The following is a 20,467-nucleotide window of genomic DNA, read 5'->3' as shown; positions in this document are numbered from 1 at the left end:
CTTGATATTGAAAGTTATCAAACACCATGTGCTGCTCACAAAATCAATACACGTATACTTTAGGGAATGTTTATTTGTAATGATTATGGTTGAATTAATTAACAAATTATAGCAAAATAAAACTCAAATTAAAGCCCTAGATATCTGTAAATGCCCGAGAAAACTCGTTAACTGTCACTGAGTTGACTCATGTTTTGCTCAGTCAAGATTACAAGGAAAAAAGTTCAGTAACTCTAGTACTCTACAGGCACCCTTGGCCAAAAACGAATCGGATGACAACTGAGTCAACTCAAAGAAGAATCATTTTTTCAAAAATTAAAAAAAAGGTAAAGTATATAAATGGTCACCGAGCTTTTTAGATAATTGCATTTAGATCCCCCAACTTTTAAAACTTGCAATACAATCATCAAACATTTAGTTCGTTTGATATGGTCCCCGACATAACGGCCGTTTCACTGGCGTTAGAGTAAATTATATAAATGGTCACTGAATTGTTTAGGCGCTTGCATTTAGGTCCCCTAACTTTTAAAACTTACAACACAATCATCAATTACATTTTAAACCCCAAATTCCAAAATACTTCAATTACATTCTAAACCTCAAATTCTAAAAATACTTCAATTAGATATCCAACCCCAAACTCATAATACATTCTCAAAATATGCCATAACAAACTGAACTTGAAGCATCAACCTTAAACTCTCAAAACAAAACCCTAAACACTAAATTTCCCCACCAATTAACCCAACATAATCAACAACATTTAGTTCATTTTGGGTCCATAACAATAAGTGATTATGTTGGGTTTAGGATTTAAAAGTTAGATTTAACCAACTATAAGTGAACAATACTCAATTCGATTCGAAAAAAAATATTTTTCGACTTGAATTGATTCAAAATTTTAATACAAATTGACTTTGAGTTGTAATTTCATAAACTCGACTTAAAAAAATTCAAGTTAAAATCGAGTTGTAAAATACAACTCGAATATCTCAAATTTTTTAGTAATTAGTGGATTAATTTTTAAGTTTGGGTCAAGTCCTTTGACTCTGTATGACATATGTATATCACATATGGAAAAAATATGAAGAAATATATGTATTGTATATGGTTAAAAACTTTTTAAATTAGAATCAAATAATATTATAGTATTATAAATATTTATAATTAAATTTAAACAGAAACTCAAAAATTCAATTTAATTCGACTTGATTTAAATTTTATAAACTCAAATCGAAAAAATTCGAGTCAACTATTTTATAAATTGAATTGAGTATTTAGGTCCAACATAACCCTAAACCCAACATAATCATTTATTGATCACTTATAGTTAGTTAAAATTTTTCTAAACGAATATGTTTTGAGGGTTTAAGGTTGCTGTTTTAAGTTCAGTTTGTTATGGCAAATTTTGAGAATGAATTATGAATTTGAGGTTGTACATGTAATTGAAGTATTTTAGAATTTAAGGTTTAGAATGTAATTAAAGTATTTTGGATTTTGGGGTTTAGAATGTAATTTATGGTTATGTTGTAAGTTTTAAAAGTTTGAGGACCTAAATACAAGCGACTAAAAAGTTTAGTGACCATTTATATAATTTATCCTAACGACAGTGAAATATCCGTTAAATCGAGGATCATATTGTAAACGAATTAAATATTTGGTGACTATATTGTAAGTTTTAAAAATTAGAATTTAAATGCAAACATCTGAAACTTTACCAAAAAAATCTATGATTTTAGGCTTGTAACTCCTGCTAGCGCCCAACAAGATCAAAGAGAAGACTGTGAACAGCACGAACAACAATAAAACGAGGCAAAGATAAAGTCTGACTTTATCAGACTTACTCCCATCACGGCCGTCCATTCCCGGGAATGGTGAATGGGGGACGAATGGTAATAATTGTGCGTTGGTGAAGCCGTGGGGCTCGACCCATACGGCATCTTCTGGACATCGGGGTTCGAAGGGCTCCGGACATCGTAAACCGGCCGACGAGATTTCTTTTTCAAAAAAAAAAGGTGGCGTTTTTTCCGACAAAGAAAGTGACAGATAGGGAATGTTAGGAGAGGAAGAAGGGGTTTTGAGCTACGTTTGTTTTGTTTTTTCTTCAAGTTTTGACAGTCGGTATACATGGGAATTGTTCCATTTTTGTCTAATGGTTTCCATGTTTGTGTTCTTCCTGTAATAAATATGGAGAGAGAGAAATGGGCAAAAATGAAAGAAAAATGGCAGGCTGGGCTTACCTCGCTAATTATATTGACCCACAACGGCTATTAATTAACCGTGGTTTCGATAAATTAATGTATAAATTCTCTCGGATATATCATTGCCATGGACCGTTACTTCTTAATGTATACAACTTCTCTCGGATATGCCCTTTTAAATAGAATTTGATAAATTTGATCTGTATTCGATTATTTAAAATGATTTATTTCATGAAAATTTTATATAAATTCGAATAAAATTATTTAAAATTAATTCTAAATCAGAAAAAATATGAATTGAACCGAAATTGATTCTAATTTTAGTTGGATCAAAATTAACTCGAATTAAAAGTAATTTAAATTTAATTTACTCATATCCGATCCGAATTCAACTTTGACCGATAATTATGTACAAGTGAATGAATGAATAATTTATTCATTTATTATCTATTTTTAGTATTGATAATAAATCAATCACTCGTAACATAATGTAGATGTGATGTGTTAAACTAGTTGTCCTAACATGTTTTGATCATGCAGTATATTCTTTGACTGGAGATAAAGACAAGACTGATCTATGAGGAAATAAATTGTTTCTTTAAAATAAATAAGATCCTAAAAGTAATTAAGTCAAAAAAACGAGAGATTAAAAGTTTAATTTTACTAATTTTATTAATTTTAAAATTGGTAATGTCCTAAAATATTATACTAAATTTTTTTAAGAAAATGACCTAATTATCAGTAGTATTCGATATATTGACCGATTAATCTAGATCGAATACGACAGAGGCGAGGGTGACCCTCCTAACCTAATTTGCTCCATTCGCAAAAGCCAAGATTCAAACTTCTGACCTTGTTTAAGGGACCTAGTGCCTCATTCCACTAGACCAACTAGTTGTTGGTAATTACAAATGGTTTTAAAACTACTAACAAATTAAAATGTAATTAGATCATCAAAGTTTAGAGAGTTGCACTTATGAGTACATCTCTACCTATGATGGACCGTTTAATTCTCTTCTCTTATTTTACTTTCTCCGTCGTCTGTTTTGCTTATCTTCTCCGTCATCAAACTTGAATATAATTCTGTATAATCCTTAGTGTTTCGAGTTTAAATTCTACCATGCGCATTTTTAGGCATGCATGGGCTCGAGTCCTCTCTTTGGTGTGAATTATTTTGTTTAAATCCTATGAATAAGTCTTCTATATTACCTTGCCCTATTTGAAGACATTTTTATGACAAGAAAACTATAGGGTAAACTACGCATTTAGTATATAAACTATCAATTTTGATTGATTTTAGTACCTAAACTTTCAATTTACCTAACATTTAGTTTTCATTTCATTTTAGTATCCCGCCGTTAAAAACTCAATGCGTTTAGCGCCTAAACTATTAATTTTAGTTCGTTTTAATATCTAAATTTTCAATCTTTTTTCAAAATTTAACGTTAAATTTTGAATGATGGTACTAAAATGAAACAAAAATTAAAGTTTTTAACAATAAAGTACTAAAATGAAACAAAAACTAAACTTTAAGTATAATTTTTTTAAAATTAAAAATTTAAATACTAAAACAGAACAAAACTGATCATTTAGATACTAAACTCATAATTTACCAAAATATTATAATCCGAGATGCGAAGGGTCGTAGATGTTGAAATTCAAACTTAACACATACTCTCGAGAAACATGAAACTATAAAAGAAAATGATATGTGGGAAAAGGCCAATGAGTTCAACGAAATATGCCTCCTCGTTTCTATCATACCACAGAAAAAGCCAATGAAGAAAACGTAAGAAACAGCTTATAAAGGCAAAAGGTTCATCCCTGCATCGGAGTTCTATATTCCGACTGATACCATATAAGACAGCTAAATCTCATTGTACCTACGGCAATTCCTATCATGTTCTATGTCGAGAGGATTCGTCTTCGTTGTCTTGGCATTGGTCATCGCCGTTCTTCGATTTATGAATACGGAGGTGCCGGCCATTTTCATACTAGGAGATTCTACTGTTGATGTCGGAACCAACAATTACTTGCCTGATAGTAATATCACGGCTAACTTCCCACACAACGGGGTCGACTTTCATTTAAGGAGAGCAACCTGCAGATTCAGCAATGGCCTAAATACTGCAGATTTCCTTGGTTAGTATCACACTATGTGCATGGTGTTCCTCAAATTCTGATGGTTAATGGCCATCTTGACTGATGTTTTTCATTTTCAGCTAAATTCTTTGGTTTCAAGAGAAGCCCCCTGAGTTTTCTTGCTTCAACGTGACATATGGTATTAAGAAACGTAAGTTCAGAGGTGCAAACTTTGCATCGGCAGGATCTGGTCTTCTCGACGTAACCGGACAACCACTGGTAAGACCTCCGAGTTTCTCACGATTTATTCTCAATTTCTTGTTGATTAACATTAACCGTGTTGATTTCATAGGGCCCGAAAACGTACGTTGTCTCAATGGGGCAGCAGGTATACCAATTCTCTATAGTCTGCAATGATCTTTTGGCAATCAAAGGTCAACCAGAAACAGAAGAGTTTCTCTCATAGTCTGTTCATCAGCGTTGGTAGCAATGAAATTATGGGGAATTACCATTCTAACTATCCAATTCCGAAAGAACAGTTCATACCCAAATTAGCACTCGTGTATGAAAAGCACGTGAGGGTGAGAATTCAATGCTCTGGTTTTTCCTTAATACAAGAGATGATCACAGAATGGAAAATGATGCTCTGGTTTTTCCTTAATACAAGAGATGATCACAGAATGGAAAATGAATAGCAAATGCTTGCCCGTTTTCGATCACCGAACTTCCTAATTCATCTTTCTTCTTTGAAATATCAATACCTGGTAAGAGAGCCTTGGGTATACTAGCAGAATTGTTAAAGCCAGCAATGGCTCTTAGTAGACGAGTCAATTCTGATCCGAACACAAAAACCAGACTCGATCAAACCAAATTCGATTCAACTTGATTTAACCATAGAAGTCAACTCACACCAATCTAACCTGAATCCGGATTGATTCATAACTAAAATCCCAAAACGACCATAACCCGAAACAATCTTAACTTATACTAGTCCAACCCAAAAACTTTGAGCCTCAAATCCTTAAAATCAGTCTAAAATTTACACAAACATAAAATAACTCAAACTCGATCATGCTAGATACGAGCTGTCAGGATAATTTCTGCTCATTTAAACTGAAGCTGAGCTAATAAACAGAATCTAATCAGTGTTGGGACAAGGAAGTTTGGCATAATAGGCGTTCCACCAGTTGGGTGTTGCCCATCACAAAGGCTTTCAGCAAATGGTGAATGCGTGAAGGACTTAAACGACCCACCCCAGGATTTCTTTTCAACAATGGACACCCTAATGCGCAACTTGAGTTCAGAGAACAAGGACATGAAGTATTCTCTAGGAAATGCATATGCAATCACAAGAGAAGTTATTGATAACCCCTAAAAATTCAGTAAGCCTTCTTTTCACTCTTCAATCACTTTCATACATGAAAGCATATCAAATTATGAAACCAAATGCTCTAAATATGATCTAACGATCTTCATTTTTCAATTTTTTTAAATCTCAGATTTTATAGATGTAAAAAATGCATGTTGTGGAAACGGAACACTAAATGCAGAATCATTTTGCAATAGCTCAGCTAAGCTTTGCTCGAACCGCCGTCAATACTTGTTCTGGGATCTGTTCCACCCCACACAAGCTGCTTCAAAAATGGTAGCTTTTGAACTCTACATTGGTGGACCAGAATATGCAACTCCTATCAACTTTTCCCAACTAGCAGAGGCTTATTAATATAGAGAGTGCCTTAAATCTTAATAACAGTTTTCCCAGCTAAATTGCTCTCTGTAATTTATCTGCTTGTACCACATTATAAATAAGGAGTCGGTTTAATTGTATAACCGAGCATTCTTGTAATTTTATCAAAAATAAAAAATCTTATATATCTAAAATAGGCAAGCTATCTATTCTTATGAGCAAGAAGAGAAGCAACGTTCATGCATGCTGCCCAAGGACTAAAACATCCAGTCTCAATGATGATAATAATAGAATAGCAAAGTTTAAAATGAAGGAATAATAGCCATATGGAAAGGATCACAACTCACAAAACCATTACTCTCTCCATATAGACGATCGATTGGGGTGTATAACACTCACACTTATATATGCCAAAAAACCTGATGTTTCCAGTCTAATGTGAGATTGAAATACTGTACCAAGCACCGTATCTACATTGTAAAGAGGTATTTGGATATACATCACAGGATTCATGATTCATGTGAAAAGAAATATGTCTTTTAAAGAGAAGAGAATCAGGCAGATATTGTCAAGAACAAGCATTTCAAAAATGCATGTTCACTGAAATCATCTTTAGGCTCCAATATCATCTGTGCATCAGTCTATGATATCTTAAAGCAGAGTATATTCTAAGTCCATAACACGAGTTTGTTGCATCATATGCATATGCACTAAATGGCTGAATACCACTTCATAAGAACAAATTGAGGCAATATTCTTACCTGATAAATCAAGTAGAACTCATTCTCAGGTCAGATCACAGCAATACTTCATAATCACATGATGTAAGGAGCTGTCTTGGTTTACTCATCCTTAAAACTAAAAACAAGAACCAGTATTGATTTTTAATTCAATGAATCTAGTCACGAGTAAAAATTACCCTTTAATTAAGAGATTATGTTATGGTATGGTCATTAAAAGAAAGAGTTAGTATGCATGTCAACTTGGCTCAACTGGTAGAATGATGGGCATCATATTATTTAACAGAGAAACAAATCGTATTCAATGTAAGCGTCTTCATATCAGCCCCAGACCAAAACGCTCCACATGCTTTATGATGTTCAGCATTTAACAAGTAAAACCTTAAAATATTTAATTAGATGCATGAGTTAATCACTACACATGTAAGATAATACCATTTCATAGACTTACTGAGACCTCGTTTCTTATTTAATCCATGTTCTAGTTTAACATGCAACTTCAACTTCTAATCTTCCAAAAGGCCATAAAGACCAGGGAAAGAGCCATTCAGCAATATAGATGATGCATAACATCCAAGAATTTATCATTTGTCCATGGAAAATCAGAAAGCAACATCCCATAAAATTTGAAAAGCATTCCGATCAATAGATCACATTGACCTAGATACCTAAAAACATCACTAAGAGGCAAGCTTCATTAGACCTTTGCAGTCATTGAAACAACTTCATTGAAGCATTGTGTTGCTAATTCATCCTCCACAAAAGCAATCATCTTCATCTAGACTCGTAGGGATGTAGACTTCCATGTAAATGAGCAATAACTATCAGTTGGGTAACAAAATAGAGATTTAAAATTTTGACTGTAGATAGATAATTCAGAAGAAAGGATAGCGTGATTTTTAGTAAACATGCATATCATGTGCAATTTTTATTAATGGAAGGTAGACCTTCCACATGGTATATCTTTGTGATTTAAATCAGTAGTTTATACAATCCATGTCGAGTACTATTTCTCTGCATGCACATCAGTCAATCTTTTCTGACCCTTGACAAAAGGTAAATAGAAAAGTGAGCAACAACTCATAGCTAAACTAACTAAACAAAAGTTGTAAGATCCTGAATAGTAATAATAAAGAGATAGTATTGTTTGATCACTCGAGTTTTATTCAGTTTTAAGCACAAAGTAAACACTGCACAATGCACATGCCAGAAACCCCTTAAGTTTATAAACACAAAACTCGCCTGCTATTCTAGCCTGAGAAAATTTTTGCAGTGATCACTCAGCAACCTGCAAATGGAAAATGAGAATTACTCAAGCCACCAGAGGCACTAGAAATTGTTCATTGGTAGTGAACAAAACCTAAACAAACCAAAACATAAGATCATTTCAACTCAGGAGATGGCATGGACCCAGCATTAGTTCAAAATTGGCAATAAACTTGCCTGGTTTAGAGGATTATCAGGAGATTTCTTCCATAGTTTCCATATCATATCTTTGTATTGAGTGTGAGTAAGCCCCGGCTTTTCTTCTTTAAGCCTAGGAAGCTCAGCTTCTTCAAATGCCTACAATCATTCATTGAAATAATTCAGTACTATTATTAAGATAACGGCACAACAATATACTATCTTCTAAATCTAATTAAGAGAGTAATTGAAAGTTCAGCAAAGCAATACGGAAGCGAGTATAATGAACCTTGAAGGAAGCCTTAAGCCGCCTCTCAGGATGGCGATCCGGGGGAAGGCTGTCCGCCATAGAAATCTGTGCAATCGCCTCCTCCACACTCCTTGCTTCAATCAAAGAATCATCCCTATTCGTGTTTGTCACTAACACCATCCTCTCATATTCTTCTTCCTCCGCAGTCCTACTCTGCCTATTCTTCGCCTCCTCCGCTTTCTTAGCCATCTCCGCCTGCTGCTCATCCCTCCTCTTCTGCAGCTCCGCTTCCGTCAGCTTCGGCACGGGAATCGACACACGGTTTGCCTTCTTATCCGGTTTCTTCAACGCTTTGTCGATCTCCTTCTCTTCCATCTCGGTTTGACGGCGAGCCTCAGCCCGGCGAGCGGCGGCTTCAGCTCGTTTCTCAGCTTCTTCCTCGCGTTTCTTGGCTGCCTTGGATTTAGAACCCTCGGCTCCGCGCCAGTACTGCTCTTCTTTCTCCCGGGTTTCTCGATCTTTCCGTTCGGCTTCGGTGGCGCTCTTGCGCGCACGCGCCGCCTCCGCTTTGCTGTTTAACCCCATCTTCTTCGGCATCTCGCAATAAAATTGGGCGTCTGCGTCACTGAAAATATTCGTTAGGAGGAATGAAGGATTAAGCTTTAGCAAATACCAACAATGAAAAAAGTATAACGCTGTTCGCTCGTACCTCGTAGGGAGTTTCTCGATTTCCCAATTGTTGCTTGGGTCCTAAATTTAATTTTAATTTAAATATTAAATACTTAATATTTTTATAAAAATATTAAATATTAGTATTAAAGGTTAACTACATGAAAAATAACTTACTTTTTTTTGTCCACTTTTGATCATTGATTTCAAAATACATAAGATATAATCACATTCATTTTTATTTAAATAAGATTTAGTCACTTACCTTAGCGAAAGTTAAATATTTAATCATTGTGACTTTAATAGCGGATAACTATTAACAGATTGATGACCTGGTGTGATAATAAAATAAAATAAAAACATGTCATTTCCATGTGAATTAAAATTGACCGACTCTTGGCTTCATTAAATTAATTCAAGTGAATGGCGTGGTTACTCCAAAAAAATTGTAGGATTTGGGATAACTTTTTATATGCTTAAGGAAAAATCTTTTCAGTTCTTTCAGGAAAAATCCTTTGTTCATTTAGGGTTTTTTGTGAAAAAAGTTCATTCATTTTCTTTGAGTAAAACCGAAAGTTATCAAGGGAAGGAGGAAAGTTTTCTGTGTAAAAAAATCTCAAATTTAGAGTTTCTTTTGGGTGTTTTGTGTTATTTAATCGGTTGAGGTTTTTTATATGATTAGAGTTTTTTTGTGGGTTCGACAAAATGATTGAAAAAGGCTTTGCGAAAAGGGAGATAATACAATGGAGTATAATAAATGTCTCTTTTTTATGTACTTTTTGGACTGTTTGTTTACATTATATGTTTTTGAATAGTTTGTTTTCTTTGATAATATAGGGTTTAGGGTTACACCTTTATTATGTTCTGTTTATACGAGGTTGATGTTTTCATGAGAAAGGAGGTTATGTTTTCTTCGATAATATGAGTTTATGGTTTTCTAATGCTTTGTTTATGTCCTTTTTTTACTTTTTGTTTTCTTCGAGAATATATATATTTTTTAAAATGTTTGCTTGGTTCTTACGAGGTTGATGAGTAATATGTGGTCCATGTTGAATTTTATTGTTTATTTAATAAAGTTGTAGTAAGGTATATTCTAATTTTTGGGTTTTTTTCTTACATATGTCCATATTTTATTTGTTTTGTCCATATGTGACCATGTTGAATTTTTCTGCTTATATGCTCTAGTATAGTGTAAAACTAATGTATACTTAAAAACTAAAGTAGTAAGGTTAGAAGATTTTGCATCCAACTAATGCAGTTATATGTTCTTTGCAAATCCTAATTCTGAAAATTTTAGTTGTGTAATTCATTATGGTGAATTTTTTTTCATATGTAGTAAAATAGATATATACTTTTATTGCATATTATGATTTTATTGATGCATTGAGCTTCTCCATGTTTTATGTATGTGATATGGTGGATAAGTTAAAGTTGGTTGATCCTTTTAAAGTGTATTATGATTACCACGTGGTGCTTTAACTAAAGCTTCTCTTAAGCCATTGCAAATCAATTCTGATTGTGTGGAAATGGTCAACAGCCTGCCTAGTAATAGATACATTCACATTTATTTGGTGAAACAAAATGATGTTGAAGAAGTGCAAGTCAATGAAGAAGTTGTAAAAGTAGAAGTTGAGGATGTAGTTGAAGATTAAGTACAAGTAGAGGATGAATTAGAAGAAGATGAAGATGTAGAACAATTTGAGGTTATTGATGATGAATTAGGATTTGATGAAGGGGATATAGAGTGCAAGAATATAGGAATTCGTGTTCAACAACAAATGGATGATTTTGTACTTGATAATGTGACGTTGAATCCTGAGACAGAATTGAGTGCTGAGAAATCTGATGAACTCATATTGATCATTAGTCTAACTCAGACGGTTTTAAGTTTTCTGAGTTTGATACAGAAAATGACATACTCAACCTCAAATTTAGTAAGGGTTTAATCTTTCCTAATAGGACTATCATCAAGAAAGCTATTAGATAATATGAGAGGGTCAATAGGGTTTTAGTAAAGCTTAAAGTTAATGATACCAAAAAGATTAAAGCAGTTTGTAAGATCACTTGTCCATGGAAATTGTGGGCAGTCCCAATGAATCCAAAAGACAGTAAAGATCACACCAAATAAAAACTTTAGTTGACTCTTATAATTGTTCTAAGGTCATAAAAAATAGGTATCTCATTTAGTTCATTATGATTATTTGTTTTTAATTTGTGTTTGTTTTTCACTTTATTTTATACTTTCTATTTTCATTTTAAAATAGGTCATCACCAGTAATATTTCAATCACCATTACACAAAAAACACCACACAAAATCTTTCAAACCAATAGACATATTACTTCATAACCCACACAACCATCACACACAAAACCAATAGGCATAACAAATTCATTCTAACATTTTTGCCCTCTCGTTTTTTTCCTTTTCTTTAAGAGTCCAACAATAACCACTCTTGAACGAGATGTGAACGGAGCATCATACCAAGCAAAAAATTGACAATAAACCCTGGTCCCATTCCTATAATTGTTACACCCATAGAACCTCCTATATGGGTTCTCATCAGTCCAATCAATGATGATTTTAGCTCGTTCTATAACACTATTAACCCGTATCTGACCCGAATACGAGTCTGAGATATCATATCATCTTTTCAAAACCATTTCTTATTTAAGATAGAGGAAATTTTCATATATATATTTTAAGCATACAAAATAATTTACATATATTACTCAAAAGATTACAAAACGGTTCAAAGCTTCTACTATTAATTTCTTTAGATACATACCAATAATATAATACAACAAGAAAACCTACTGTTAAAATCTTTTGATCTGATCTTTGTAGAAGCTATGATGTCTCATCAACTATCTTCTTTGCGAACTTCTCGGATCCTACGTGTGAAACACTCACACGCTAAGTCATAGACTTAGTGAGACATGTAAATACATATTGAAAACTAACAAATGCATGTACATATTATATAATACACACCATACGTATATACATATTTAAACCATAATTACTTATTTTATTATCATTAATTTCTTTCTATCATATGAGCATATACTTTACATAAACATATAATATAAACTCTAAAACATAACAATGCATGAATAATTACTACTATCATATCATACACAAGTACATATCATCTCATATCACAAATACACATATGCACTTATTACTATTATCCTCGTTCTTATTATCATATAATCATGAACTTATCATTTATACATGTCATATAGCACAAATACCATTTAACAAAAGAATACACATATTATTATAACAAGTTATTTATTATCTTTAAAGCCCATGTATAATTCTAAAAACTTAAGGTATGTGAGTACATAGAGGTTGTGCACATATGCTGTCACCACAGCTCGTAAAATTCTCACTAGGGGCGCGTAGAATTTGTCCCGAATGAGCACTATGTCCCGAAGGACCACGTAGAACCCTCGACTCTTGGCACGCCAACTATACCCCTAGTTCTCGTAATACATAACATGAACATTATTATTTATGTTATCACACTTTCACATATTCATATCATATACACATATAAGCTCATGGCTTCTTATCACATATATCGTGTAATACTCATATGGAGCCTCATATCTTCTTATCATATATCTCATATCACATGTCACATGGCTTATATCATGTTCTCATATCTTCTTATGAACATATAAACACATAGATACTCATCACATAGCTCATACCTCATTTTCACATATTTCATTAGTTTAGTATCTCATAAATTATATCATATTATCATGTGGTCACATATATCACCTAACACATATATCATGTATCACATATAGTTCATATTTTTTTATTTATCTTATGTTTTATCCTTTTATATTCATATAAATCACATACATGTAATACATACAAAGCATAATGTTGAGTTAATCGATCGACGGAATAGGCCAAGAGGGGGTGAATTGGCAATTAAAAATTTCAGTGGAAGCGTTTGCAGAAAATTGAAAAGATTTGCACAATAATTTAGAGTGGTTCGACTTTCTCAACCAAAGTCTACGTCTACTACCTTAGCTATCCACACTAAGGATTTTCCAACAAATTCACTAATTTGTTCTTTCTTTTGAGGCCAAAGAGATAACCTTACAACACCCTCAAGAATATACCCCAATTCTTGAGAACACTCTTTCTCAAAGAGAATATTACAAATTTGCAAACTTACAAGGAAATCCTCACAAGGTAGATTGTTTGCACAATTCTAGAACAAAGAAAAGAACACTAAAAAATGAATACAATTGAGTACAAGTAGTGTTCTTGAAAGCAAAATGAATATTGAATGAAAAATAGGATTGAAATGCTCAAACTTGAGGTGTGATGCTTTCTCTTTGATTCTCTCTTGATTCTTGTTGATTGTTGTTTCTTGTTCTTGATCAATAGCTTCTAAGCTTGTTTAAATACACCTTCAAATGATTCTGAACGTTGGGGATGATTAGTGGAGTCAATATAGCTGTTTAAGTGTGAAAACAATTAATAAAATCAGTTGGGAGCGTCAGTGCATCGATGCATACCCATGGTGCATCAGTGTAAAATTCAAATATTTTGACCGTTGGACCCTTAGTGCATCGGTGCACTAAGAGTGCATCGATGCATGAAATGCATTCGATGTTTTAAAATAGCCTGAGTGCATCGATGCATGGTCTTGTGCATCGATGCATCAAATGCACTAAGTGCATCGATGCATGGTATGTGCATCGAATGCATTCGATGTTCAATTAGTTCCATGGTGCATCGATGCATGGTTTGGTTCATCGGTGCATCACTCTGAAAAATTGATTTTAGGCTTGATTTTGGTTCAAAATACTTTGTGAAAATTGTTTCAGAAAATATATTAAGTATAAAACACAATTTTACACATTTAGTAAGGTTTGAAATTGATCTTGAAAGGCTTGGAGTAATATTTTGATATTCGATTAAATAGATCGAATATTAGAAAATCATTTGTAAAATCTTAAAATTCATTTAAACTTAATTTGTTATATTGAAATAAAAATGTTTTCAACAATCTCCCCCTTTTTGATATAACAAAACATTTTTGTTATTTTAAGATTTTCTAAAAATTTTGAAAAATTAAGTTTGAAATTACTCCCCCTTACTTTAACACTTCTCCCCTTTAAAACTTTTAACAATTAACACTTCTCCCCCTTTTTGTTAAATCAAAAGGACTCAAAAATTGATCTAAACAAGGTTTTGAGAACATAGCCAATTGATTATAAGTATATATATAGCTTAAGTTGTTAAGATCACAATCAAAAGAGATATTAGCCATTAGTTTCATAATCAATATTCATAAAAAAATGTGAAATGACATAATTGGTCATATATATATCTAATGATGCAAAAATAAGAAAATTCAACCAAACCAAATATATATATATATATATATATTAAGTTCAAAATCCAATCATTCAAACCATAACAAATTCAAGCATTTAACAATCCAAAAACATAAAAACAATCCAAGTTTGAAATACTAAGAAAGCATGCAGAAAAGGTCTAATCCATCAAAGGGTCGGGAGGAGGAGGATAATGTGCTCGAACTTCAAGAGTGAGCGCGTCTATACATTCACTCATCTCCCGCTGAAACTCAGTAATCTGAGACTCCATGGAGGCAAACCTCAGATCAAACGACTCCAAGAAGGATCAAAAATATGTTGGCATTTGATCTTCTTGTCGTACCGGTTCCGGTGCAGGCTCATCGTCTGAAACGTGATCGTCGATATCTTGCATAAGTTGTTGTAACTCAGGATCATCGTCAACAGCCGGTGCCGGAGAAGGAGCATGAGAAGAGATAGGAGTAGCTCGTGAAGACCTAGCTCCCAGGGTTTGCTTACCGGGTCAAAATACCCAAAGACCGGTTTCATCATCTTGTTTCCAATCCGCTTTCTTTAAGGAAGTAAGATTGATTTGGTTTTGTAGTGGGATAGTATTGTTAACAGAGACGTCTAGACCAAGTTTGATAAAGAGGTTACTAAGAAGACATCCATAAACTAATGTTTCGACATATTTTGAAGGAACAATGTTTATGACATCAACTAGTTGACTGAAGATAATGTAGGGTAGATTGATTTTGATTTTATTCTTGAGACAGTGCATCCACCACAAATCCCTAATACGAAGAGTGGAGTACCTACCTCTGGATGGTCTAAACCACCAAGAGATCATCAGATGAAGAAAACGATCTTGATGAGATCGTAGAGTACTAACACTAGCGTTTGGAACATAGGGATAATCTACAGTTTCATTCTCATTATATATCCCATCATCATCTAACCCAAAACGGAAAGCTATAGTCTTGGGGTCAATATTAATATATTGGCCTAAAAGATAAGATCTAATGGTTATAGTTCCACATTGAGTTTCGTTTTGAATACATACCTCATTGGAATAGAAAATACGGACTAATTGTTGATAGAAGATAGGTTTGAGCTGAAACAATTTATCAAACTTCCAAGCTTTAAGAATCGGAAGGTATTCAAAGTTAATATCTATCATAGCTTGAAGAGAAGGAATACACTCTTCTCGGATTCTATAAGTTTGAAAATAATTTTTGTACCTAGAGTACAATTCGTCTCTACGTCGCTCATGCATGTTAAAACAAGATCCTAATAGAGATGTAGGTGGAGGAGGAACGAGATTAGGAGGTTGGTTTGAATGAGAATGACTCGACAAAGTCCTAGGCCGTTTGGGATTAGACATGGTTTAGGAATCGAAAAAAGGAACGAAATAGATAACCAGAAAATTGAAAAACATGTATGCACAATAATCAATTCCAAAACTCAATTGAGTCCGCAATAATCAAGGTTCTCTAAAACAATCCTAATGGGCAAAGTTTTGAAAACTATTTGAAAATATCATTGGAAATATTACAATACATATAGTTTTCATAAAAACAATATAATGAAGTCAAAAGCATCAATGATTTTCGAAAATAATTTTTTTAATTTCGAATTTCAAAGAATATTTTTGAAAAATTGTGTGTTTTTGATGAAATTTGTTGTAAAATCTAGTTTAGAATCATCATATAATCAATGCCCGATATAATGTTCATCCTAGAACTAATCAAAACTAGCCCTAAGATCAAAAATTGATAAAATGAGTTTTTAGAAAAGTTTAACTTGACATTTCGGATTGAGAGGGATGTATTGATATTTTGTATGAATTAATGATTGAAGCAGGATTAGGAGTTGAAAAACTCGAAGATTCCGATCAAAAACCAAGGATTTGGAGCAATTTTGAGAGTAGGAAAGAGAGAGGAGGCGAATGACTAAGAGAGTTTAGTTTTAGGTTTTGAAACAAATGAGAAAATAAGCCTTTTTAGCCTAAAACTCGACGGATGCATCGATGCACATTCAAGGCGTGCATCGGTGCATCAACAAGATGAATCGATGCACATTCAAAGGGATGCATCGATGCATTGTTAAGTGAATCGATGCATTAAGCACAAAAATGTCAAAAATCTGTTTTAAACACTCAAAATGCTCAATTGATTAGATATAGTGGTTTTGGTAACTCATATATTGAAAATTAATCATGTTCAATCAATCAAATTATTCTTTAAACTACATTTGAACATAAAATTAATTTTCACCAAATAACATAAAGTCTCCCTAACTAATAGCATAGAATGCAATCAAAAATTATTATTATAAGCATTTTTCATTTATTCTTAAAAGTGCTAAAATTATTTTAAACACTAAGTGAAGATAGGTTGGTTAAACATAATTCTCTCCTAAGTGTACAAAATCTTTCCTTGTCTAAAGGCTTTGTAAAAATATTCGCTAATTGGTGCAAAATATCAACAAATTCTAGAACTACATCTTCCTTAGCGACATGGTCTCTAATGAAGTGATGTCTTATTTCAATATGCTTAGTTCTAGAGTGTTGGAAGGGATTTTTAGTGAGACAAATAGAACTAGTATTGTCACACTTGATAGGAATAGTACATACTTCAATTCCATAATCAAAAAGTTGTTGTTTCATTCATAAAACTTGTGCACAACAACTATTGCCTGAAATGTATTCTGCTTCAGTGGTAGATAATGCAACACAATTTTGTTTCTTTGAAAACCAAGAAATCAGTATATTTCCAAGGAATTGGCAAGTACTGGAGGTACTTTTCCTATCTAATTTACATCCTCCATAATCCGCATCAGAAAAGGAATGCAAGCTAAAGTTAGAGTCTCTAGGATACCAAAGTCCTAACTAGGAATGTCCTTAAGGTATCTAAAGATTCTCTTAACAGCTAGTAAATGTGATTCCTTAGGGCATGATTGAAATCTAGAACATAAGCAAACACTAAACATAATATCCGGTCTACTTGCAGTTAGATAAAGTAAAGATCCAATCATTGACCTATATAATTTAACATCTACATATTTACCTCTTTCATCTAAGTCAAACTTTGTTGAAGAGCTCATTGGAGTGTCATGAGGTTTGCCATTTTCTAGTCCAAACTTCTTGAGCATATCTTTGACGTACTTAGCTTGATTGATGAAGATGTCATCTTTTCTTTGCTTGATTTGGAGTCCCAAGAAAAATGAGAGTTCCCCATCATGCTCATTTCGAATTCACTTTGCATTAGCTTAGAAAATTCTTGGCAAAGAATATCATTAGTAGAACCAAATATTATATCACCAACATAAATTTAAACTACTAATAAATCTTTACCTCTATGCTTTAAAAACAATGTAGTGTCAACCTTCCATTTTGAAAAACCTTTTTCAATTAGAAAGTTTGACAATCTTTCATACCAAGCTCTTGGAGCTTGTTTTAAACCATAAAGTGCTTTTTTTAATTTAAGAACATGATTTGGAAATTTTGAATCTTCAAAACCTGGAGGTTGTTCCACATACACTTCTTCTTTTATAAAACCATTTAAAAATTCACTTTTAACATCTATTTGATATAATTTAAATTCATGAAAACATGCAAATGCTAATAACATTCTAATTGCTTCCATCCTAACTACGGGAGCGTATGTTTCATCATAGTTTATGCCCTCTTCTTGAGTATACCCTTGAGCAACAATTCTAGCATTGATTCTCACTATATTACCACTCTCATCAAGCTTATTCCTAAATATCCATCTAGTACCTACAACAGATTTATTACTAGGCCTTTCAACTAATGTCTATACTTTACTTCTCTCAAATTGATTTAACTTTTCTTCCATAGCCATAGTCCAATGTTCATCATTTAATGCTTCTTTAATATTTTTAGGCTCTATGTATGAGATAAATGCAACATAATTACAAATATTTCTAAGAGAAGATCGAGTTGTTACCCCTTTGGATGGACCACTTATAATCTCACCATCCTTGACATAGTTATATTCCCTTGGGTAAGAGACTTCACTTTCTTCAACGGTTAGATTCTCAAGAGGATCATGAGTTTCCTCATTTTTCATTTCTTCCTTTGATGATGGTTCTCTAACGTCATGTCTAACGTCATTTGTATTTATAACACCTACATCATCATTCACACAAGAATCCTTCCTCGGAATGAGGTTATCATCGAAAACAACATGTATAGACTCTTCTACAACTAAAGTTCTTTTATTAAATACTCGATAAGCTTTAGAATTTAAGGAATAACCCAGAAAAATTCCTTCATCACTTTTAGCATCAAATTTGCCAAGATTGTCTTTACCGTTGTTTAAAATAAAACACTTACATCCAAAAGGATGAAAATAACTAATGTTAGGCTTTTTATTTTTGAAAAGTTCATATGGAGTTTTCTTTAAAATAGGCCTAATCATTACTCGATTTATAACATAACAAGCGGTATTTGTAGCTTCCGCCAAAAATATTTTGGCAAATTGTTTTCACAAAGCATGGTTCTAGCCATTTCTTCTAAAGTTCGATTTTTCCTCTCAACAAATCCATTTTGTTGAGGGGTTCTAGGTGCTGAAAAATTATGGCTAATACCATTAGAATTACAAAACTTAGTAAATCCAAGATTTTCAAATTCAGTTCCATGATCACTCCTAACACTAGTTACAGAGTAACCTTTTTCGTTTTTGGATTACTTTTGAAAACGTGATGAATGTTTCTAATGCTTCATCTTTAGTACTTAAGAATATAACCCAAGTATATATAGAATAGTCATCTACCAAGACAAATGCATATTGTTTTCCACCCAAGCTAGTAGTCCTAGTTGGCCCAAAAAGATATATATGGATCAATTGTAATACTCTACTAGTTGATACGTCATTAATGGATTTAAAAGAAACTCGCTTTTGTTTTCCTTTAGCACAAGCATCACAGATTTTATCATTATCAAATTTCAGTTTAGGCAGCCCTCTTACTAAGTCTCCTTGAATTAACCGTTGCAAAACACTCATACTAGCATGTCCTAGTCTCCTATGCCATAACCAACTATCATGCTCATCCTTAGCAACTAGGCATAAATTAGTCATATCAATAGAGTCTAAATGCACCATGTATATGTTTCCTATTCTATGACCAACAAGCATAATTCGATTAGATGCAATGTCAATAACTTTATAACCATTGGTTTCAAACATGACATTGAATCCTTTATCACATAATTTGACTAATACTCAAAAGATTATGCTTTAATCCATTCACATATAAAACATTCTTAATTTGTATGGAAGAGGTATTACCTATGGTGCATATACCTTTAATGCGACCTTTTGAGTTATCACCAAAAGTCACTTCTCCTCCATTTTTGGCGTTAAGCTCAATGAACCGGCTTTTGTCCACGGTCATGTGTCTCGAGCATCCACTATCAAGGTACCATGAATTTGAATTTTTTTCCCGTGCCTTGCTCCTTTTTCTACAAACATAGATTAATTTCTAATTTTTGGTACCCAAATTCTTTTGGGTCCATATTCATTAGTTTCCAAAATCCTAGTCCCCTTAGGTATCCATTTGTGTAGGATATCTTTATATTTAGTAGTAATGAGTCCTTTAGGAACCCATATATTTCTAACAATTTTTACATTATAGGTTCTCCTCTATGATTGTAGTTTTTAAAACTTTTTCTAACAAAGTTGGATTTTGAATTTTCTCCTTTTTCAAAACGTTTTGTTCCAACTTTATCAAAAGAAGCTTTAAGATCATCAATTTTCTTTTGATGATCATCATTGACCTTTGAAAGTAAATTTTGCAAATCCGAATTTTTCTTTTCAAACTCTTCTAGTTTGATTTACAAATCTTTGATTTTACTTTCAAGATTGTTGTTGGTTTTGGATATGAGTTTATTTTCATTTTTCAATTTTGAAACATCATTTTTATATTTTAAAAATAATTTCTCATAATCTGAAGCCAACCCATTATATTCCTCTAATAGCTCATCATAAGATAAATCATCAAATTCAGATGAGTTAGAGGTTACCTTAGAATCTTCCCCGAATGCCATCAAGCACA

The 20,467-nt window shown here is 32.9% G+C and overlaps 1 protein-coding gene and 1 pseudogene across 1 annotated transcript; one reads left to right on the top strand and one right to left on the bottom strand.

Annotated features, from left to right (window-relative positions):
* The first annotated feature begins 4,108 nt into the window (after positions 1-4,108).
* LOC120211263 lies at positions 4,109-6,027 on the top strand (annotated as a pseudogene).
* A 1,792-nt stretch (positions 6,028-7,819) lies between these two features.
* LOC120211411 (coiled-coil domain-containing protein 124-like) lies at positions 7,820-9,028 on the bottom strand. Its single transcript, XM_039209951.1, has 3 exons — positions 8,404-9,028; positions 8,154-8,273; positions 7,820-7,998 (listed from the first exon to the last, which is right to left on the bottom strand). Exons 1-3 carry the CDS (start codon positions 8,959-8,961, stop codon positions 7,987-7,989), a joined length of 690 nt encoding a protein of 229 aa, XP_039065882.1. The 5' UTR covers positions 8,962-9,028; the 3' UTR covers positions 7,820-7,986.
* Positions 9,029-20,467: the final 11,439 nt, after the last annotated feature.

This window comes from Hibiscus syriacus, unplaced genomic scaffold, assembly GCF_006381635.1.
Source record: "Hibiscus syriacus cultivar Baekdansim isolate YM2019G1 unplaced genomic scaffold, ASM638163v2 tig00109972_pilon, whole genome shotgun sequence".
NCBI lineage: Eukaryota > Viridiplantae > Streptophyta > Magnoliopsida > Malvales > Malvaceae > Hibiscus > Hibiscus syriacus.
The sequence above is the reverse complement of the archived record's forward strand: the minus strand, read 5'-3'. Positions and strand labels throughout refer to the sequence as shown.

Bases quoted from the DNA above. Each gene is read 5' to 3' on its own strand.
- LOC120211411 (XM_039209951.1), bottom strand. From the start codon at position 8,961: ATGCCGAAGAAGATGGGGTTAAACAGCAAAGCGGAGGCGGCGCGTGCG. The intron at 8,274-8,403 runs GTTCATTATACT...GAATGATTGTAG, and splicing joins GGCTTAAGGCTTCCTTCAAG to GCATTTGAAGAAGCTGAGCT.